General features: G+C 41.7%; 1 protein-coding gene and 1 non-coding gene across 2 annotated transcripts in view; one reads left to right on the top strand and one right to left on the bottom strand.

The window, feature by feature from the left end:
• Positions 1–904: 904 nt before the first annotated feature.
• TRNAE-UUC lies at positions 905–977 on the bottom strand. The gene has a single exon. It is a non-coding gene; the product is annotated as a tRNA-Glu (tRNA).
• Positions 978–23,230: 22,253 nt separating this feature from the next.
• The window catches only part of DHX8 (DEAH-box helicase 8), a 28,305-nt gene continuing 27,479 nt past the window's right edge, over positions 23,231–24,056 (top strand). The window contains exon 1 of the mRNA XM_043467566.1: positions 23,231–23,512. Coding sequence (XP_043323501.1) covers positions 23,365–23,512 — 148 coding nt within the window. The 5' untranslated portion in view covers positions 23,231–23,364. The remainder of the gene's footprint in view (positions 23,513–24,056) is intronic.

Raw genomic sequence — 24,056 nt, 5'->3', positions numbered from 1 at the left:
ACCCAGTGTCCCAGGACTCCCTTACCCAAATAGAGTTTGGAAATTTGGGATTTTTCCACAGAGTGTCTGTTCCCTCCTGCTTCACTTCAGCTCCACTGGCCACCTTCCTGCCTCAGGACCTTTGCATCTGCTCTTCTGCCTGCCAGGTTCTTGGAGAGACTTCCTCTGCAGCTCAGAAGTCTCTTCCTCAAAGAGGCATCCCCCATCACTGCTTCCCACCCCAGTACTCTTGCTTGGAGAATCCCATGGGCAGAGGAGTCTGGCGGGCTCGCAAAAGTCTGATACGACTGAAATGACTTAGCACACACGCATGCACAGGTAGGTGACAACATGGACTTGGAATTGGCAATTGGCAAGTGGGGTGGGGGGCAGTCTTGTAGGACTGAGCCCTTAACCTGTGGGGTCTGATGTTTTCTCCAGATAGATAATATCTGAATTGAGTTTACTTGTATGACTCCCAGCTGGTATCAGAGAATTGCTTGATGGGGTGGGGAGAATTATCATCTATTGTAACTGGGTGCAGAATCCTACCTTCAATATCTTTTGGAGGGACACAGTTCAGCTAAGAACACCTGTTTTACCTTTGTGCTGTAAATACATCACTGGGACTGGCTTCCCTAGTACAGAATAGTCATTCCTTGGTATGTTTAGGAGGGTGGGCGATTGGTTCCAGGACCCTCCAAGAATACCAAAATCTGAGAGGCTCAAGTCACTTATCTAAAATAGTGTGATAGTATACCCTGATAAACTAGAGTGCTTGGGAGAAGAGGAAGTTCCAAATAATGGAGTTTTCTAGTTAGAGGAGGGCTACATTGTCTGATGATTCTAGTATGGTATAGTAAAGGTGTTTGGATTTTTCTTTTTTATTTTTTTTGACCCCACCACATGGCTTATGGGATCTTAGTTCCCTGACCAGGGATTGAACCTGGGCCCTCAGCAGTGAAAGTGCCAAGTTCTAACCACTGAACTGCCAGGAAATTCCCCTGGATGATTCTTAATTCAGGATCAACAGAAATGATGACTCCTGGCCAGCAATGGCTGATCTGTATAGCAAATGTACATAGGTACTTCAGGCCAAAACCAGTTCTTCATCAAAGACTACGCCTGGATTTTACGTTTGGGGAGACCAAAAGATTGGCTAGTTCTGCTTTTGTACCTTTCATTAGAAGGAAAATACTGAACAAATAAAATTCAGTTAAAGATCCAGGTTAGATTGTGTCTGGTCAAAACAGAGATTTTATTGTACATTTGGATTATGCTTTGATATTGCACAACTTTGAATTACTAGTAGTATGTGACATATACTATAACATACATCACACCATCACACATAGCATACTACGTGCTAGGTACTATCCTGAGCTGTTTATGTTCATTAACACATTTAATCCTCACAACAATCCAATGGAGGTACTTTGGTTATCTCCAATCTACAGATGAGAAAACCAAGGCTCAGAGAAGTTATGTGTCTTGTCCAAGGTTACAAAGCTAAGAGGTGGAAGGATCAGAATTGAATCCAGGCTCCAGAGCATACATTATGCTTTTCTGCCCTTGGTGGCTAACTTGTCCTGGTTTGCTACGACATTTTGGATTTGGTACTGAAAGTTTCACATCCTGAGAACCCCTCAGTCCCAGGCAACCCACGATGGCTGGTCATCTTACCTCTGCCTCTCAAATACAGCGTTCCAAGGTCATCTGTTTTTAAGTAGAGCCATAATTACCTCTAGCCTGTGTACCATTCAGTTCATTGATTGCTAATAAGATAGAGGGGTTGTGAAAATGACCTTGATCATGCTCTTGCTGTTGAAGTGGGTCATATATGGAGAAAATCTGTGGAGAGAACAAACAGGAGCCAAGGAAAATATTTCCATATCGGCGATAAATAATGACTGAAAGAGAATGGGGTGGGTGAAGAGCTGGCTGTGACTGAGGCCAGAATACAACTGGAAATGCCTAAAATAATGAAGGTGGAGATGGTGATGGTGTTTTTCTAATATTGCTTGAGTACCTTGTGCCAGGTTCTGTGCTAAACACCTTACTCATTCAGCCTTCACGGCAACCATGTGAGGTAGGCACTAGTATTCTGCCACTTTACAGATGGCGAAATTGAGACCCAAAGAAGTTAAAGGAAAGGAAAAGATGCAGCAAAGGAAGCAGGTGACTTCTGGGTGAGAAAGACAAAGTGGATCTAGACCTGTGCTTGGCTCAAAAGATTTTTTTCAATATGTTTCCTATTTAGATTTTTTTCCAGAATCTCTAAGGACAAAGCATTTTTTCCAGACCTGTAGTCTGCTCAGACTGGAAAACAGGAAAAGGACTGAGTGCCAGTCTGTCCTTCGTGCTCACCAGATATTTCCCTGCGATCAGTGAACTTATACGTGCAGAACTTGCCACACGTCTCTGGTTTTTCTGAGTGGGCTGGAGTCAGGCATCTCTTATGTGACTTGGCTAGACAATTGGATGTTAATGAGTGACTGATGAGAAAACTCAGGAGACAATTACCTGCAGGAGGTCTTCGTGCTGCAGGAGAAGCTGTGGGGGTGTCTGTGTTGGTCTCCCTGAAGGGCCCTCCTTTATTTTATACGCTTTGATGTATTATTCACCTGCCACCCTTGAGGGCTTGCAATTAATTTTCATTTATCCTGGTTCTTTACCAGAGGATTACAAGTTACAAATGGCCCCCTTTCTGGTGTCCTACCAAACAACCTTTCCTTTTAAAATATTGCCCTGTTAATGGAGAGAAAAGAGCTCTGTAGAGATGGGTAATATATGAAGGAGTTTTTGTTTTGTTCTAAGGAGTGAGTGTCCTTAATTTGCCAAAATGCCAGTGGGTGCCCTTGATTCTGCTTTCAGAGAGAATGCATTAAAAAAAGGAGTAGGGTGATGCACCGAGAGATTACCATACTAAGTGAAGTGAAGTCATAAAGAGAAAGAAAAATACCATACTATTTCATTTACATGTGGAATCTAAAATATGGCACAAATGAACCTATCTGCAAAAGAGAAACAGACTCACAGGTATAGAAAACAGATATGTAGTTGCCAAGGAGGAGGGGAGGGGGCGAGAAGGACTGGGACTTGGGATTAGCAAAATGTAAACTATTATATGTAGGATGGATAAACAACAAGATCCTACTGTTTGGCGCAGGGAACTATATTCAATATCCTGTGATAAACTATAAAGGAAAGTATAACTGTATAGCAGAGATTGGCAAATATGGTAAGTCAAATATACTTCAATTAAAAAAAAACACCCAAAAAAGAAGTAGGGCGTTTGTTTTTGTTTTATTTTCTTGTTACCATATGCTTTAAAAAAAATCCTTATCTAATGGATGAGCAGTTTGATTTAGTCAACGAGGCTGAATGGAAGGGGAGCTGTCTGCAAGCATTCTTTTTTTTAATTACGATAAAATGTACATAATGAAATTTGTCAGTTCAGTGGCAGTAAGTAAGTACATTCACACTGTTGTATAACCATCACCTCCATCCATCCAAAGAACTCTTTTCATCTTGCAAAACTGAAACTCTGATTCTTTAACTCCCCATGTTTTGCCTCTCACCTTTCTTCTGATAGTCTGTGTTAGGATGGTCAGAAGCAGCATTAAAGACATGAATTTGTCTCCCTTAACTGACCCAGCTTTCTGCTCATCACTGTTTCTCGGAAGAAATGGTTATACAACCACATGGATCATCTGCCTCTAATGGGGTCAAATGAGTAAACATTCCCCCTTTACAATTGTGGGCAGGGAAGGGGCCTTGGAGTCATAATTCCCTGAGGCCTCTTAGATTCAACTGGCACACTCACTGGGTAATTAATGGTCCAGTTAATAGTCAGATGGAATACATGCTGGGCTGACATTATTCTGAAGGAAGATCAGGCAATAGAATTTTTTTTTAAAGTTTTCAAAGTATTTAAAGATAAAAGGTGTCCAATTGTAAATAATTTTAAACTGTATGAAAGGGTATAAAGAGAACATTAATTGTTCCTCCTTAGTTCTCTCTTCTGTTTCTTGTGCTTTTTTCTGGATTAAATGTGTAGAGAAGCATATGTTTTCAAGTATGTTTTTATCCATATGTATTATCTATTCTTTTATGTTTTTTTTTCTGGCTCTAAAAATACATTTATTGCATCATCTATTCTTTAAAAAGGAATGTGTGTGTGTGCTAAGTCACTTCAGTCGAGTCTGACCCTATGGACTACAGCCCTACAGACTCCTCTGTCCATGGGATTCTCCAGGCAAGAATACCGGAATGGGTTTGCCATGCCCTCCTCCAGGGGATCTTCCCACCTCAGGGATCAAACCCAAGTCTCTTATGTCTCCTGCATTGGCAGGTTGGTTCTTTATCACTAGCACCACTGGGAAGCTCCTTTAAAAGAAAATAACAATAGAATATTATTCATATCGCTCTGCCACTTCAGGACTGCCCTGTGTTCCCTGTGTGGACATACCATGATTCATTAGGTCATTTCCTTGGTGATGGGCATGAGGGTTGTTTGTAGTTTTTCACTAAGCAGTGCGGCACTGAACATGCTAATGCATTTGGTCATATAGTTTATATATACTTACGTGCACCTGGCTATAGGATAAATTCCTAAAAACAAGATGTAAAAACTGGATGGATAGTGCTAGCTAAAAATTTAAGACAACTGCTGACCTCTTGAGAAGCTTGGCCAGCCCTTGCGACTCTATAAGCTGAAGAGATGCTGGCCCAGTAAGTCAGTTAGGACCATCCAACTGAAGAAGATGCCCTGTGGTCTTGGCACCTGACTAATGTCAAGTTGGGGTACTCCTAGCACTGAAAAGTTTCATCCTCATTATAAATGGTCAATTTACCTTTCTGATTTCCAGTGTCTCTTTAAAAATATATATATATTTATATATTATATATAAAATATATAAAATATGTATTTAAATATAATAAACATATATTATACACATTGTATATATTGTAATATTTATATACATATATTATATATATATAATATATATTTTGTTTTTATTTGGCTGCAGGTCTTAGTTGCCACATGTGGGATCTAGTTCCCTCACCAGGGATTGAACCTGCAACCCCTGCTTTGGGTGTGTAGAATCTTAGCCACAGGACCTCGAGGGAAGTCCCTCTAAGTCAGCCTCTTGATGACTTTGGTGAATATCAATCAATTCTTTGGAGACTGCTCACCCATCTAAGGGGACCAATGCAATTTACCATCTATTTTTTCACTTAGGGTTTGAGGTGATCAACCAAAGGACAGCTGCACTGCTGAAGCATTTGGCCTCCACTGCCCAGTTGCTCTGCTGGATTGCTGACTTGAATGACCAAATGCTCAGAGCTACTCTGAGACCTGGAATAGGGGAAAGCCCAAGGGGATCTCAGGGTGATCTCGGCTGACCTGGAAGAGTCTGCCTTACGGAACATTTATCTTCCCATGGCAATTAGTCTATTTATTTCCTGAAGATTGGGTCTGGTTGGAATCCAGCCAGGACCTCCAGTTGTCCAAGGCAGATCTGAGTTAGAGATTTGCACCTAGCTGATTCTGCCTGTCCAAAAGGAACCGAAGCATCTGTTGTGTGCCTGGGGAGTCAGTGACAGATGCCTCCTAGGGGGTGCAGGAAGAGCTCCTGCAACTTCAGCTGGAGATTCCCCAAGTGACAGCAACGCCTCTGCCTCCATTAACATTTTGATCTAATTTCTGCATGTGATTTCTGAACTGGTATTCTTCTGGTGACAAGGGAATAAAGCAATGACAGGCCTCAATCATCTTCATGTTCTCCCTGGAGGAAATCATGTTTTCTGCTCCTGAGATTGTCTACTAATAGAAGGGCAGGGTCTTCACCTCCACAGGACTTAGGCAGTGGAATTCCTCCTGCCTCCTTGAATTAGCTTCATATGGCATTGAAAGTAGCAAAAAGGGATTGGTGCTGTGTGTACGGTCCATAAATCATTCCATAGCTTCTGCAGTAATTTTTTTTCTTGAGCAGTTTGTGTGTGTGTGTGTATGTGTGCGCTCAAGGCACAGATTTCTCCTTATTAAAATTTTATTTCTTTATGTTTCTTGTCCTGGGTCTTCATTGCTGCGAGTGGGCTTTCTCAGGTTGTGGCTCATGGACTCTACAGCACAGGCTCAGTAGTTGTGGGACATGGGCTTATTTAAGCTGAGGCATGTGGGATCTTCCCAGACCAGGAATTGTACTCTTGTCCCCTGCATTGGCAGGCGGTTTCTTAACTACTGGACCACCAGGGAAGTCCAAGGCATAGATTTCTGAAGCAGGTTGCTTGACTAGCAAGACCTTTCAATGTGAGATCTAACTGTCTCTAGGGCCAATAAGCACTGACTTAAGAACTTTCTGTGGGGCTGGTAGATCTGAGAAGTGCCTCTCTCAGGCAGTGGGGATTTAAGGTCTCTGAATCTGCAGTACATGAATTCATGATGGGGTTAGAAATGCTCAGTTGCAGATATAACATCATGCAGTGGAGTGCAGAGCAAGACAGCCCAAGTTTGAGTAACACTTCTGCCCCTGGACAAGTCACTTCATGCCTCTGAGCCACATTTGTTCATTCTGCAAGTGGTCACTGAGCATCAGTAGCACATGGAATCAATGAATGAGTTTACTGAGTACCCACTATGCCCTGGCACTGCGGTAGGTACCTTTCCCCAGTTTTCTTCTCTATAAAATGTAGGTAATACTGTACCTGCTCTCTATTCCTCTAGTATTGCCGTGGGACTCAAAACAAGATAACATGGGAAAATACTTTGGAAGCAGCAAACCATGTAACCATGTAGAGGCCTGTTACCTTTGCTTTTTTTTTCAGATTTTCCACTTCCTCTGTTTTCCCTTCCCATCCTTTCAAGTCTGTACGAGCTTGCCTGGGTGTGGTTTCATGGGGCTGATTATTCACCATGCCACCCAAGTCCAGTGTAGACACATAGCTGGGAGTGTAGCATTTCCTTCTAAACCCATGCCCTTAGGCACACGTGTCATCTTGAAATCTACATCAGTGGGAACACCAGCTTCCCACACGCTGTGGGAGATGGAGTTTGAATATGTGTGTGAATCACGTGAAGTGGAAGAGTTAGGTTCTGTGGCTTTGTACTGTTTGTTCCCACATCAGCAGAGACAAGATCTGAGGGATCAGGTGAACTTGATCTGCAGCAAAAAGAGCATGAGCTCAGGAGTCAGACCCTCTGATCCAGGCCTCTGTTCTGCCAGTTACTGATGTTTAGATGGCTAGACCCAGCTAAGGCAAAAAAGGGAATCCAGTGGAAGGATCCTTGTTGTTGTTCAGTCACTAAGTCATGTCTTGCTCTTTGTGACGCCATGGACTGCAGCATGCCAGGCTTCCAGGTCCTTCATTATCTCCTGGAACTTGCTCAAACTCATGTCCATTGAGTCAGTGATGCCATCCAACCGTTTCATCCTCTGTCGTCCCCTTCTCCTCCTGCCTTCAATCTTTCCCAGCATCACGGTCTTTTCAAATGAGTCAGTTCTTCACATCAGGTGACCAAAGTATTGGAGTTTCAGCTTCAGCATCAGTCCTTCCAATGAATATTCAGGACTGATTTCCTTTAGGATTGACTGGTTTGATCTCCTTGCTGTCTGAGGGACTCTCAAGAGTATAGCACCACAGTTGAAAAGCATCAATTCCTTGGTGCTCAGCCTTCTTTATGGTCCAACTCTCACATGCATCATGACTACTGGAAAAACCAAAACTTTGACCATATGGACCTTTGTTGGCAAAGTGATGTCTCTGCTTTTTAATATGCTGTCTAGGTTTGTCATAGCTTTTCTTCCAAGGGGCAAGCGTCTTTTAATTTCATGGCTGGAGTCACCGTCCATAATGATTTTGGAAACTAAGAAAATAAAATCTGATCCTAGATATCTAAAATTGGGGATAACCAAAGTCAGGGACTTAAATACTCCCAGGACATTCTTTTCTCTCTGGATTTTTTCTTTTTCCCTCTCTATGTGTGGCCTTTATTCTTTCAGTTCAGCTTTTCCCCAGAGAAGAGCTCATGGCTTCTGGCAGCTCTTGTTCATATGAGCTAACAGATCATAACTTTTCTATTAGAGAAGGCCTGGTCTCTTCCTTCAATTTCAATGTCAAAAGTGCTAGAGAAGTCTGATTGGCCCGGCTTGGGTTCTGTGTCTGGTCTTAGACCAATCAACCTTGGCAAGGGGAGGGGCAGAAAGTGTCATGTGGCAGAGATAAAACCATTCCTAGAGATTAGGAAATTGATTGCGAGCCTGACAGCTAACCTTTTTTTACACAGTTACTTCATCTCTCTGAGTCTTAGTTTTCTGACATGTAAGTGTGACTAATAATACTGTCCAATGTCACAGTGAGGTATACAACTCTCACATTTTGACACCTTCATCTTGCTCTTAGATTTAGCTAGTAGTGGAAGCTGAAAAATAATGAGATAAACCGGGAAACCTTTAATTTATTAAAACAAAAAATTTGGTGGCATGCAATATTTACTTTCACATATCAAAAGTATGTAAAGCAGTTACTTAAAAAATTAAATTAATTTATTTATTTACTTTTGGCTGCTCTGGTTCTTAATTTCTGCTTGCCCTGGGCTTCATCTAGTTGTGTCGAGCGAGGGCTACTCTCTAGTTGCTGTGTTTGGGCTTCTCACTGCAGTGGCTTCTCTTATTGAAGAACACAGGCTCTAGAGTGCATGGGCTTCGGTAGTTGCAGCACATGGCCTCAGTATCTGCAGGTCTTGAGTTCAAGAGCACGAACTCAGTAATCGAGGCACATGGGCTTAGTTGCCCCGCGGTATGCGGGATCTTCCTGGACCAGGAATTGAACCCATGTCCCCTGAATTGGCAGGCAGATTCTTTCTCACTGAGTCATCAGGGAAGCCCAAACCAGTTACTTTTAAACTCAATTTTGTTTCCTAGGCAAGATCTAAATCCTGGAATTCAGTGTCTAATTAAACCACATGGGGGGGGAGGTTAATCAGGAGGAGTAACATATACACTCTATTGAATATAAAATAGATAACCAACAAGGAATTACTGTACAACACAGGAAACTATACTCAATAGTTCAAAATTTCATAATAACCTATAAGGGAAAATAATCTGAAAAAGAATATACATACATACATATACATATATACATACATATATATATGAATCATCATGTGGTACACCTGAAACTAACATGAAATTGGAAATCAACTACTTCAATTAAAAAAAATAAATAAACAATATCTTTAAAACTAGTCTTTCCCAACACAGAAATACAAAGGATCGTAAGAGACTACTACCAGCAGCTCTATGTCAATAAAATGGACAACTTGGAAGAAATGGACAAATTCTTAGAAAAGTATAACTTTCCAAAACTGAACCAAGAAGAAATAGAAGATCTTAACAGACCCATCACAAGCACGGAAATTGAAACTGTAATCAGAAATCTTCCAGCAAACAAAAGCCCAGGACCAGATGGCTTCACAGCTGAATTCTACCAAAAATTTAGAGAAGAGCTAACACCTATCTTACTCAAACTCTTGCAGAAAATTGGAAAGAAGGTAAACTTCCAAACTCATTCTATGAGGCCACCATCACCCTAATACCAAAACCAGACAAAGGTGCCACAAAAAAAGAAAACTACAGGCCAATATCACTGAGGAACATAGATGCGAAAATCCTTAACAAAATTCTAGCAAATAGGATCCAACAACATACTAAAAAAATCATACATCATGACCAAGTAGGCTTTATCCCAGGAATGCAAGGATTCTTTAATATCTGCAAATCAATCAATGTAATACATCACATTAACAAATTGAAAGATAAAAACCATATGATTATCTCAATAGATGCAGAGAAAGCCTTTAACAAAATTCAACATCCATTTATGATAAAAACTCTCCAGAAAGCAGGAATAGAAGGAACATACCTCAACATAATAAAGCTATATGTGACAAACCCACAGCAAACATTATCCTCAATGGTGAAAAATTGAAAGCATTTCCCCTAAAGTCAGGAAAAAGACAAGGGTGCCCACTCTCACCACTACTATTCAACATAGTTTTGGAAGTTTTGGCCACACCAATCAGAGCAGAAAAAGAAATAAAAGGAATCCAGATAGGAAAAGAAGAAGTAAAACTCTCACTGTTTGCAGATGACATGATCCTCTACATAGAAAACCCAAAGACTCTACCAGAAAATTACTAGAGCTAATCAATGAATATAGTAAAATTGCAGGATATAAAATTAACACACAGAAATCCCTTGCATTCCTATACACTAACAATGAGAAAACAGAAAGAGAAATTAAGGAAACAATACCATTCACCATTGCAACAAAAAGAATAAAATACTTAGGAATATATTTACCTAAAGAAACAAAAGACCTATATATAGAAAACTATAAAACACTGATGAAAGAAATCAAAGAGGACACAAATAGATGGAGAAATATACCGTGTTCATGGATTGGAAGAATCAATATTGTGAAAATGACTATACTACCCAAAGCAATCTATAGATTCAATGCACTCCCTATCAAGCTACCAACAGTATTTTTCACAGAACTAGAACAAATAATTTCACAATTTGTATGGAAATACAAAAAACATTGAATAGCCAAAGCAATCTTGAGAAAGAAGAAAGGAACTGGAGGAATCAACCTCCAGTTGATTCCTGATCAACCAGCCTGCCTGACTTCAGGCTCTACTACAAAGCCACAGTCATCAAGGCAGTATGGTACTGGCACAAAGACAGAAATATAGATCAATGGAACAAAATAGAAAGCCCAGAGATAAATCCACGTACCTATGGACACCTTATCTTCGACAAAGGAGGCAAGCATATACAATGGAAAAAAGACAACCTCTTTAACAAGTGGTGCTGGGAAAACTGGTCAACCACTTGTAAAAGAATGAAACTAGAACACTTTCTAACACCATACACAAAAATAAACTCAAAATGGATTAAAGATCTAAATGTAAGAACAGAAACTATAAAACTCCTAGAGGAGAACATAGGCAAAACACTCTCCGACATAAATCACAGCAAGATCCTCTATGACCCACCTCCCAGAATATTGGAAATAAAAGCAAAAATAAACAAATGGGACCTAATGAAACTTAAAAGCTTTTGCACTACAAAGGAAACTATAAGTAAGGTGAAAAGACAGCCCTCAGATTGGGAGAAAATAATAGCAAATGAAGAAACAGACAAAGGATTAATCTCAAAAATATACAAGCAACTCCTGCAGCTCAATTCCAGAAAAATAAATGACCCAATCAAAAAATGGGCCAAAGAACTAAACAGACATTTCTCCAAAGAAGACATACAGATGGCTAACAAACACATGAAAAGATGCTCAACGTCACTCCCTTATCAGAGAAGTGCAAATCAAAACCACAATGAGGTACCATTACACGCTAGTCAGGATGGCTGCTATCCAAAAGTCTACAAGCAATAAATGCTGGAGAGGGTGTGGAGAAAAGGGAACCCTCTTACACTGTTGGTGGGAATGCAAACTACTACAGCCGCTATGGAGAACAGTGTGGAGATTCCTTATAAAATGAAATAGAACTGCCATATGACCCAGCAATCCCATTCCTGGGCATACACACCAAGGAAACCAGAACGGAAAGAGACACGTGTACCCCAATGTTCATTGCAGCACTGTTTATAATAGCCAGGACGTGGAAGCAACCTAGATGCCCATCAGCGGACGAATGGATAAGAAAGTTGTGGTACATATACACCATAGAATATTACTCAGTCATTAAAAAGAATACATTTGAATCAGTTCTAATGAGATGGATGAAACTGGAACCCATTATACAGAGTGAGGTAGGCCAGAAAGATAAACACCAATACAGTATACTAACGCATATATATGGAATTTAGAAAGATGGTAACGATAACCCTATATGCAAGACAGAAAAAGAGACATGATGTATAGAACAGACTTTTGGACTCTGTGGGAGAAGGCGAGGGTGGGATGATCTGAGAGAATAGCATTGAAACATGTATATTATCAAGTGTGAAACAGATCTCCAGTTCAGGTTGAATGCATGAGACAAGTGCTCAGGACTGGTGCACTGGGAAGACCCAGAGGGATGGGATGGGGAGGGAGGTGGGAACGGGTGTTCAGGATGGGGAACACATGTAAATCCATGGCTGATTCATGTCAATGTATGGCAAAAACCACTACAATATTGTAAAGTAATTAGCCTCCAACTAATAAAAATAAATGGAAAAAAAAAGATTTCTTAATCTTACCCAATGTGAAAGAAATGCAGGGCAAAACTAAACTGATATAAAATTATAAACCATCTGACAACCTCTTTAACAAGTGGTGCTGGGAAAGCTGGTCAACCACTTGTAAAAGAATGGAACTAGAACACTTTCTAACACCATACACAAAAATAAACTCAAAATGGATTAAAGATCTAAATGTAAGAACAGAAACTATAAAACTCCTAGAAGAGAACATAGGCAAAACACTCTCCGACATAAATCACAGCAAGATCCTCTATGACCCACCTCCTAGAATATTGGAAATAAAAGCAAAACTAAACAAATGAGACCTAATGAAACTTAAAAGCTTTTGCACTACAAAGGAAACTATAAGTAAGGTGAAAAGACAGCCCTCAGATTGGGAGAAATAATAGCAAATGAAGAAACAGACAAAGGATTAATCTCAAAAATATACAAGCAACTCCTGCAGCTCAATTCCAGAAAAATAAATGACCCAATCAAAAAATGGGCCAAAGAACTAAACAGACATTTCTCCAAAGAAGACATACAGATGGCTAACAAAAACATGAAAAGATGCTCCACATCACTCATTATCAGAGAAATGCAAACAAAACCACAATGAGGTACCATTACACGCCAGTCAGGATGGCTGCTATCCAAAAGTCTACAAGCAATAAATGCTGGAGAGGGTGTGGAGAAAAGGGAACCCTCTTACACTGTTGGTGGGAATGCAAACTACTACAGCCGCTATGGAGAACAGTGTGGAGATTTCTTAAAAAACTGGAAATAGAACTGCCATATGACCCAGCAACACCACTCCTGGGCATACACACTGAGGAAACCAGATCTGAAAGAGACATGTGCACCCCAATGTTCATCGCAGCACTGTTTATAATAGCCAGGACATGGAAGCAACCTAGATGCCCATCAGCAGATGAATGGATAAGGAAGCTGTGGTACATATACACCATGGAATATTACTCAGCCATTAAAAAGAATTCATTTGAATCAGTTCTAATGAGATGGATGAAACTGGAGCCCATTATACAGAGTGAAGTAAGCCAGAAAGATAAAGAACATTACAGCATACTAACACATATATATGGAATTTAGAAAGATGGTAACAACAACCCTATATGAAAAACAGAAAAAGAGACACAGAAGTACAGAACAGACTTTTGAACTCTGTGGGAGAAGGTGAGGGTGGGATGTTGCGAAAGAACAGCATGTATATTATCTATGGTGAAACAGGTCACCAGCCCAGGTGGGATGCATGAGACAAGTGCTTGAACCTGGTGCACTAGGAAGACCCAGAGGAATCGGGTGGAGAGGGAGGGGGGAGGGGGGATCGGGATGGGGAATACGTGTAAATCTAGTGCTGATTCATGTCAATGTATGACAAAACCCACTGAAAAAATAAATAAATAAATTAAAAAAAAAAACCATCTGAATGTGTTGCTTTTTAAGATTTTGAAATTTAAATTAATAATAAATCAAATAAAAGTTAAAAAAAAAAAATGGTCTTTCCTGATAGCTCAGATAGTAAAGAATCTGCCTGCAATTCAGGAGGGTTTGATCCCTAGGTTGGAAAGATTGCCTGGAGGAGGGAATGGCAATTCAGTCCAGTATTCTTGTGTAGAGAATTCCATGGACAGAGGAGTCTGGTGGGCTACAGTCCATGGGGTCACAAAGAGTTGGACATGACTAAGCGACTAACACTACTGGTAAATAGGGTGAATATTAAAAAATACAAATTGATCTGAAGAGTATTATAAATATTACATAACTAACAAAAAGACAAAAAACACTAGTATAGGCCTAAAAGAAACATAATTCAAAGGGAAATTTTTCTGTTTTATGCAAACCAGGTTTACAACTAATAAAGGGAAAGGTAAATTGTAGAAAATTAAATGGATAGTTTTTTAAATCAAAAATTCAAACTATCATAAATACATTGATAATATATCATTCTACATATACAACTTTTAATATACAAGAATATGCAATTTATGTCTGTCTTTTGTATTTACAGAAATAACTGAATGAAACCCAAAGAGCATGTTTCTGTGTGCTCTGGAGAAAGAAAGATCTCCTTTGAGAAGGGATGTTAATAACCTGAGCATCATTTCCGAAGTGGCCAGAGAGTCAGTGTCTTGATCACAAACCTGCTTGAAATTTACAGGTAGCTGTGAATGACTGCGCCAAGCCAAGGCAATTGGGGACAATATGGCTCTTAGATGGAGTTGAAGGATATAGTTCCAGGCTTAAACCACCCCTGCTCAAATTTACTCCTGAAAAGCAGTAGAAATTGGAGACCCTAATCATTTGAGACCTGGCCAAATGGCCTGGCTGACCATCTCCCCACTTCCCGGTATCTTGCAGATCCTACCTACCTCCTGGGGTTGTGATGATAATGACTAAAGCATTCTTATACCCCTATCACACTATCATATGCCTACCATATCATTCAGTAGGTACTCAAAACCTACTGAATCTCTTTCTTTTTCCTATGGCTAAAAAAAAAAACTTTGGAAAATCATGGGCACATAAACAAGGATGGCTATAGACATTCATTGTGAGAGCAGGCCACAGGGCTCAAATATTGACCATGGTATCCACTGATTTGTTTAAAATTGGTCTAGAGGATCCCACAGTGATTCTCAATTTGATTCAAGCAAGCTCAATTTGAAAAATATCTCAGTATTCTAAGTGCTTCCTGGCCCCTAAGGAATCAGGCAAGTTAGAGCATGTTTGGATGAAGATTCACATTTAGCCCATGAAACTATATATTGCAATAAAATGCTTATATTTTATCTTGTATTACACAGACACAAGATATAATTATACTGCATGGTATGCCAAAGGCTCAGAATAGCAAAACACTTATTTAAATTGCAGTTTAGAATTTCTCAAATCACTCCCTTTTCCTAAGAAGTCCATGTCCTCATGACATTGTCAGTCCAATTTAAAAAAAAAAAGCAGGAAATCTAGTTTATCATTTGAAAATGTTGTCTCCATCTTATAGCAGAACATCTAGCCATGTGGCTTTGGGCAAACCATTTGATCTCTCCAACTTGAAAAACATTTTCATGCCTACCACGTGCAAGGTTTGGGGATGGACTTGTGTGGGATGACTCAGACATGCCTTTGATGAGAAAGGCATGCTGGGCAGGGATCTTCAGTAGAAGTAAGTAGAGAATCTGCAATAGTTCTGGAAGCAGAGTATTAAGGAGGGGGAACTAGCAAGTGGTTTCGTTTGGTGGAAGCATATGGACATGTAGATGTGCAGGGGTGCTAACTAAGTTTGTTGGGAAGCTATTAATAGGATAGAGGGCTCCTAAGTGAGGCAGGCATCCCAGATTTGAAGGCTGGATGACTTGGAGCATTGGATGTCTTTTAAGCAGCATTAGGGAAAATGGCAGGAAGTGTTAGTGTGAGGGAAAAGAATGATGCTTTTGGTTTTAAACATGCTAAGCTTAAGATCCTACTTGGATATCCAGCTGGAACTTCCAATAGGTAACTGAAATAGAAGATTAGAGTTTGAGAGTTGCAGGGGCTGGAGAGAGAGATCTGCAAGTTGCCAGAAGTGATAGCCGAATTTGACTAGATCCATGTTGATTAGGACTTGGGTTCAGCTTATGTAATAGCAACATCCTAATATGGTGATTTCAAACAGACAGAAGTGTATTTCTTCCTCACATAATAATTCAGTAGAGAGGAGCCTAGGGCTGGTATGGTGGTTCTGCTAGACCAGGGATAGTGCATAGGAAAACCTCACCACCAGTAAAGAATGATCGCTGCCTAAAAGGTCAATAACGTTAAGATGGAGAAATGTTAAGGTGGGGATTAGGGCAGTGGTTCCCAAACTTTACTACACATTAGGAATCACCCAAGAAGCCTTAAAAAATCCTGGTGCCCAGGTCACACCCAGAGCAATGAACTCAGAGAATCTCAGAGTGAGACCCAGACAGAAGTAACTGGTAAATTCTCTGGACAGGGAGTTTTAGCAGTGACTGACACAGAGTGGGTTCTCAATACAAATCTGTTGAATGAACAAATACATAAATGAATAACTTCAAGAAGGTGGAAGCAAATGGCCAGGAGTTGAGGGGATAAGTTGGAAAAGGAGGCAGGCAGGAGGAGGGGGAACAGAGAACTCCAAATATAGTTTACATTTCTCAGAGCTCTGGTTATATCAGGAGATGGAGAAAGATAGTAGGATGAGCAAAAGCATATAGAGAAAAGATTTCTTATATTTAGGTCAGCGGGGACTTGAACATGTTTGTAGGAAGAAGCTAAGAAACAAGGAGAGAGAAAGGGTAAGGATGCAAGAGATCAGAGAGGTTGTCAATGGAGGGGACAAGAGGAAGAGCATCGTGGATGCATGAGCTTTGAGGAGGAGAAAGGATACATTCCTAGAGACAGAAAGAAATATCAGGTGAAAGTATGAACTGATTCTGAGATGGAGGTGAGGGCAGGGATGGGTGGTAAGTCTTGAATGGCTTTCTTTTCCCCTGTATGTAGGAGGTGAAGACTTCTGAAAATGATGGTGGTGGGTGTGGGTTTGGGACTTCAGGAGAGTTTAGACATCTTGAATCATGTTGTATGGGAAACCACTGTCCAGAAGAGCCCTAATGAGGCCCAGGTGAAGTTCAAGATTATGAATTTATTTTGGGTTGAACCAGCTTGACCTTGGGACTGTTTCTAGCAATACCCAGCAGTGTGGGATGGAAGAAGCAGGGTGACAGGAGACACTTGGGGTTGGCAGATCAGTACAGCAAAAAACCATTGGAGGGAGGGATTCCTTGACATTTGTGAGCACATTTCCAAATGTTTGAGAGAATATGAGTGAAATTGAGAGAATGCTGATAGATTGGAAGCAAGGATAGATGAAAGATTTAGAGGCACCATGAAAATTAAGAGAAGGTCTAGTGGTGGAAAGGATACACTGGGTTAGAGAGAGAAGTTTCAGGTATTGAGGTCAGGGGAGTAAAATCATTTCAAATAATGATGGTCTTTAGTGAATGGATTTGATGACATTATCTCTTAAATCTTGTCCAACTCTAAAACTTCAGGAGAAGTACACATGATTGAATATTGCCTTTTAACCCAAATATGCAAGTAGCTGATAGTGTGACCCCAATCAGTCCTTGTCACATGTGAAGTTTCTTTAAGTCCAAGTCCATGGGGATAAACAGGACAGGGATTTCTGGACATGCTCAGTAAGAGAGGTTAATCAACCAATATGGAATCTCCATGTCTTGCAAAATTTTTCAGATAAGTTCTACCCACACTGCTATTTGAGAGTTAATGGAAGATTAGAGTCTTTCTGGGTCATGTAAAAGCAAATCTATGGGGGTAAGTTCTCTGGTGGTTCAGTGGTTAGGACTCTGAGCTTCCACTACAGGGGGCACAGGTGCAACCCCTGCTCAGGGAATCAAGATCCTGCAAGCTGAGCAGTACAGTAAAAAAAAAAAATAAAGTAAAAAATTTATAACTAAGAAGAAACACTATCTTTGCCCCCCACAAACCCATGTGAAAGACCTTTATCCTCACTTTTCCCTTTCCTCTCCCTCAGCCGATTTGCAACAAAAGAGGGTAAGATGTTGCTGTGTGGAACAAATGAACTTATTGGAAAGGTGAAACCACAGGCTGGAGGTCTCAGACTAGGAACACTATTGAGAGGCAAAGGGGATGCTCATTAGGATTTGTGATGGTTACTGAACCAAGCAGGGAACCGGAGGCCCTCAACTCTGTCTCTTTTCTTCTTTGCCCTGAAAGCCAGAGCTCGGCTCCCTAATTGCCCCATATGCTGGTTTTATTTGGTGGCTCAGCTGGGTGGAGTGAACCCTAGGAAGAGAGGCATTCATTTTTAGTTACCTCACCAGATTGCTAATTTTCACTCTGGAGGCATCAATCACCATAATGACTATAATCCCAGGACGGAGAGGCAGCTATTTTGGCACCAGGGCAGCAGTCCTTGCTGCCACCAAAGATCCTCTGAGGCGCAGGGCCTGGAGAGGCCGGGGAGAGCCCCACACGGCTCTTTCTGCTGGGCACTCTCAGACTTGGGACGGAGGACACACTGGGAATTCATCCTTCTTTTCCTGAGTGAAAAAAATGGAGTTTTCGGAGGAGCAGTTTCTTTGGAGTTAGTGGCAAGTGTACCGATTAACACAGACCTTTGGCCCCAGCTAACTGAACAGCTGTTTACATGTCTGACTTGTAAACAGAACACCAGTCCCTCTGTTCTCTCCTCTTTTCCGATCAACATATTTCTTGGTTTGCCTTTTTTTTTTTTTTTTAATCTCTCCTGAGGAAAGCCTTACGTTCCTAAAGAATGACCTCAAACAGAAACCAGAGGGTAAAGAAATACCCTCCTCCCAGAGATGGGGGCTAAATATCACTAGAAGAAAAAAAAAAAAAAAAAAGCTCTGTATAACTTGTCACTTTGTTTCCTAGACTTGTAATATTCATTTAAAAATTTCTTTTCTTTTTAAAGAAAATCGACCTAAATGAAGTCTACAAAATATCCACTAGATCCTGAAGCTCAGTCACTTAAAGGATGATTAGCATTTCAACATTTCACATGATTAAATAAACATGTGAAAATTTCTTACCACTCCCACAGAGGGTGAGGAGGTAGAGATAGGGGAATAAATTCTCTTAACAAGTTCACCTCCTAAGGGTGTCTGATTTTTTTTTTTTTCCTTGACATTTTAAAGACAGCCCTTAAAGTGGGAGAGAAAGGAGGAGACTTGACTGTGACAAAAACAGAAAAAGCCTGTTAAGAAGGAATTTTTTTTTTTTTTTTTGCCTACTACCATAAAACTTTGGAGAATTTAGAGCTCAAAACATCCATTATTAATGTGGATGGCAGGTTGATGGCCTGAAAAGAGGGGAAATTTAAGGTCAGGGACAGTTGGGGCAAAATGGAGGTTGTGCTTGGGCATTGGAAGATAAGGCAGACAAATAAAGGATTGCAACAGGAGGAACGGTCCTGTGAGGTGGCCCTGGCCCCATCCGCCCCCTTCCCTCCCCCGGCTGCCCTCAGCTGACCTGACGTGTGCTTTGTTTTTTGGTCTCCCAATCACCTGCCCTCCTGTTTAGGCAGCAGAGAGACTGGAGTAAAAAACACAGCTCTGCCACCAGCCATGAGTGTGGCATTAAGAATATTCTAGTTCTTCCTTGATGACTTTCCACTGCCTTTCTGATCCCTAATGATACTTTCCAGAACCTATCACAGTGCCTGGGCACAAAGTAGATGTTCAGTACATCACTGATGAATCGATTCAAATTTGGAGAAGAGTTTGGGGGGAAAGAGTGAATAAAAAGAGGGATATTTCACTACTTCACTCTCTATGGGCTTCTGTCCCTCTCAGCAAAGGCCTCAGATGAAAGGGTTCTGGCCACTGGCATGGATGTCTTTCAGTTGGTTCCCAGGCTCTCTGATTAGGTCAGGTCACAGTAGAGCAGTGAAAGTGAAAGTGAAGCTGCTCAGTCATGTCCGACTTTTTGCAACCCCATGGACTCTACAGCCTACCAGGCTCCTCTGTCCATGGGATTGTCCAGGCAAGAATACTGGAGTGGGATGACATGCCCTCCTCCAGGGGATCTTCCCAACCCAGGGATGGAACCCAGGTCTCCTGCATTGCAGGTGGATGCTTTTACCATCTGAGCTACCAGGGCAGCCCCAAGCAAATCATTCTGATTTTGGCTTCCAGAGCAGAGGTGTCTCCCCTAAGGTCCTAGCAGAAAAAGTCAGGGCTGTCTTGCTTGCAGCAATACCATTTTGTTTTGGTGACAGGAAGTCCAGTGGTTCTTCTCACCAACTTCCCCAAGGATGCCATCTATCAACTCCACACACTTATGTTCTTTCTGCCCTCCCCCAGAATCTAGACTAGGATTGCCCAGCAACTCAAGACTTTCTTCTCTGTTTCCTACTTTCCCCCAACCCCCAAGTTCTTATCCCAATGCCAGCAGCTGGGACCAGTCTCTGGGACAAAACAGAAATAATGTGGGAATTGTGGTGAGAGTTGAATATGTACGTCAGTCTAGGAATAGGCATAAAAGCAAAGCCCTTGTTACTATTGGATTGGGGTGGGAAATCATTTCTTATCTATGATGGGTGGTGGTAGTGATTAAGCATAAGCTCTTTGTTTCAATATTTTAAATATTGTCTTGTGAAGGCAGGTTATTTACTGGGAACCATCAATAGCTGTATTTAAGAAGCCAAATGGAGGCTGTCTAAGGAAAGTAATATAATACTGATGAGCAATTAATTATACCTGGTATAATATTTCTTTCTTTTTGTTTTATTTGGCCCCACCCTGCAGCACATGGGATCTTAGTTTCCCAGATGGAACCCACACCCCCTGCAGTGGAAGCACAGAGTCTTAACCATTGGACTGCCAGGGAAGTCCTTATCTGGTATAATATTTGGAAATATATTCAAAGGACAATCCAGAATATATCCAAATATATTCAACGTGAATTAATTCACTTTTGTTTTTTGGCCACACTGTGTGGCTTGAGGGATCCTTGTTCCTGGACCAGGGGTTGAACCCAGGCTCTTGGCATTGAAAGTGGGGGGTCTTAACCACTGGACTGCCAGGGAATTCCCAGAATTAATTCACTTAAAAGTTATTTATTTTTTATTGATGTATACTTGATGTACATTATTATGTAAGTTTCAGACGTACAACATAGTGATTCACAGTCATAATTTTTAAGGTTATAGTCTATTTATAGTTATAAAATATTGGCTGTATTTCCTGTGTTATATAATATACCCTTGTAAGAATAAACTCACTTAAAAATATTTTTTGGAATACAGTTAATTTACTATGTTGTGTTAGTTTCAGATGTACAGCAAAATGAATCAGTCATACATATACCCACTGCTTTTTAGATTCTTTTCCCTGTGCTATATAGTAGGCCCTTATTAGTTATCTGTTTTATATATAGTAGTGTGTACATGTCAATCCCAATCTCCCAATTTATCCCTCCCTGCCGTGAACTCACTTTTATGCTACATTTGGTTCAGTGTCTTTCATGGGGAGAGAGAGGAAGATTCCACATGCCTGTGTGTTTGGGCTATCAATTTATCAGTATCTATGTACTTAATGTTCTCCTCTGGCTTCAAAAAGCATCCCTTGGTATCACAGGGTATTTGTGTACTGCATAAGAAACTTTGACTTCTGAAAATTTGTACTTAATGGCATATACAAATAAAATCAATGTTTTCTTGTTATTATTTATTATTGAGATGTGTGTTCAATAATTCCCCCCCAAATTAAAAAAGTTTTTGTAGTTTTCCTATAGTACTGTTACCAGTACTACATATTATGGTTCTATAGCTTTTTTTCCCCTCAGAGCTTTTAGAACAAAACAAACTCCATGTTTTCTTCCCCCATCCATTTAAATATTGGAGGAAAGCAGAACATAAACGTATATATATATTTTGAAAGGCAAAGAAGCACAAAGAAAAGAATTCAGTAGAATAAGCCCCAGGTAGCCCTGCTCCGAGCTGATAAGTTGAGCTTGTTGAATCAGGTGCAAGATTTTCCATCCCATTCATGTGGGAACAAAGGAAGAGAAAGGGGAGTGGGAAGAACACAGAGGGTACAGTGCTGATCCTTACGATCCTGGAAACACGAAGCTCTTGGAAGTGATGAGAACTACAGTGAGATGATGAAAGAACAGAGTTCAAAGACGCAGTAGTGTAATGTACCCTGAAGCTAAAAGCAAAAGGGTCTGACTCTCCCCCTTTTGATGAGAAGGCCATCAAAAGGCACTTGGGGGTGACTCCTGCTTCCTTGTTCACCATGCAGAGCGGTGGGGTGTGGGAAATCCTCACCTCACCATGTTGCGGCTGCTGCTGTTCAGTTGCTAAGTTGTGTCCAACTCTTTGCAACGCCATTGGACAGTCACCCCCCAGACTCCTCTGTCCATGGGATTTCCCCAGCAAGAATACTGGAGAGGGTTGCCATTTCCTTCTCCAGGGACTCTTCCAGACCCAGGGATTGAATCCGTGTCTCCTACTTGACAGGCAGATTCTTTACCACTGAGCCACTTGGGAAGCCCCTCACCTCACCATAGGTTGTCACAAAGGAAAAGGGGACCTGAAGCAGAAGCTGGGAGACCTGAGCTCACTGACTTTGGGTTCACAGCACAGCTGATATTTGAGGGAACTTCTGAGAGGACTGAGTGTATTACCGTCTGGAAAACTGGGGGTTGAGAAGTGGTGTTCACAGCAGAGAAGCCAGGTGGCTCTCTGGTGTCTGACTTTGGGGATCTATGTTTGACAGACTTGATGGGGACCACTATCTCAGCTTTAGGATTATAGCAACTGCCATTGTACTGTGTTTATGAATCAGGATCCTTGTATAGTTATCTCATTTGGTCATCACCTAAACCCAGTTAGAGTAATATTATCCAAGTTTACAGATGAGAAAACTAAGGCCCAAGAGCTAGGGAGTGGGAGTATCAGTTTCTTCATCTGTAAAGTGAGTTAATGACAGAACCAGGCTCCATCGCCTGCTGATTTGTTACAGAATCGCTTGGAATAGTCAAGATCCGAGCAGATGCAAAGCCCCAGGAATACAGGGGTCTCCTGTTAAGCCAATCTTGCCTCTTCCAGAGTTGAATTCAGGTTCGTTGTTTTTTTTTTTTTTTTTCAAGACTTCTAAAGCGCAGGCGCGGCGGGTAGGTGGCGGGGGAAGGCGGGGGAGGAGACGGGAGGAGGTGGCGGCGCCCCATTCCTCTGCTCGCCCTGCGCAGGCCACGGTCGCCCTCTGCCGACACAGGGCGGAAGAGCGTGGAGAGTGTATGTTTTCGTGCCTGAAAGCCGGCCAAGAAGCTCGCCGACCTATAGAGGGCGCCCGTCAGCGTGTTGAGTAACCCATTCAGCTGTCCCTTCCTCGAGCACTTCCTGTCTGATCTCTATGATCCATCCGGTTACGTCAAGAAAAGTTCCTGGAGCTTTCGATTTATCGTAAACAAAAGAGAGGCGCACCGACCCGGAAGTTGAAACTGGAGCAGGGGCGGGAGTAGCTCGGAGGGCCGGCAGTGAGGGGGCCAGGTGGGAGTAGCTCCGGAGGCCCGCTGTGAGGGGCCGGGGGAAGCCGTAGCCATGGCGGTGGCTGTGGCCATGGCGGGAGCCGTACCTGGGACAGAGCTAGGCCCCGCGGAAGAACTCGCCAAACTCGAGTATCTGTCTTTGGTGTCAAAGGTTTGCACCGAGCTGGACAATCACTTGGGTATCAACGACAAGGATCTGGGTGAGTCTGCGGAGGTTCGTGCGGCCTCTGGGTTTGGGCTCGAGGAAAGCGGAAGGAGACAGGGGATTGATGGGCCTAGAGTGTGGGTCCGTGTGTCTGTCACAGAGACTTGGCCCGGGGCACCTGCGGCCGTGGCCCCCTCTTGAGAATTCTCCAGGCCGAGCTGTTAGAAAGCTTTTCCCAGAACGTCAGTGAAACCCGGAGGGGCCGTCGCTGCTTGCTGCCCCCCTGCTCCCCCACCCCTGCCCCGCCCCCCAGCCCCAGATAATTAAACAGCATTAAAAGCAACAACGTAGAGTCACATGATGATGATGATGTTGATTTTCATGGCAGGCACTTACTGAGTTCTCACTACGTGCCAGATATTATGCTTAGTGTTTTACTTTATCTTATTTGCTCTTCATAGCACTCTGTGAGATAGTATTTTCTGTTTATAGATTAGGAAAACAAGGCTCTGAGTAATTAAGTAACTCTCTTCAAGGTCACATATCAAATGTGTGTGAGCCTGGTTTGGAATCCAAGTCTGTAACTTTAACTGTGCTCT

This window comes from Cervus canadensis, chromosome 1, assembly GCF_019320065.1.
Source record: "Cervus canadensis isolate Bull #8, Minnesota chromosome 1, ASM1932006v1, whole genome shotgun sequence".
Taxonomy (NCBI): domain Eukaryota; kingdom Metazoa; phylum Chordata; class Mammalia; order Artiodactyla; family Cervidae; genus Cervus; species Cervus canadensis.
The sequence above is the reverse complement of the archived record's forward strand: the minus strand, read 5'-3'. Positions and strand labels throughout refer to the sequence as shown.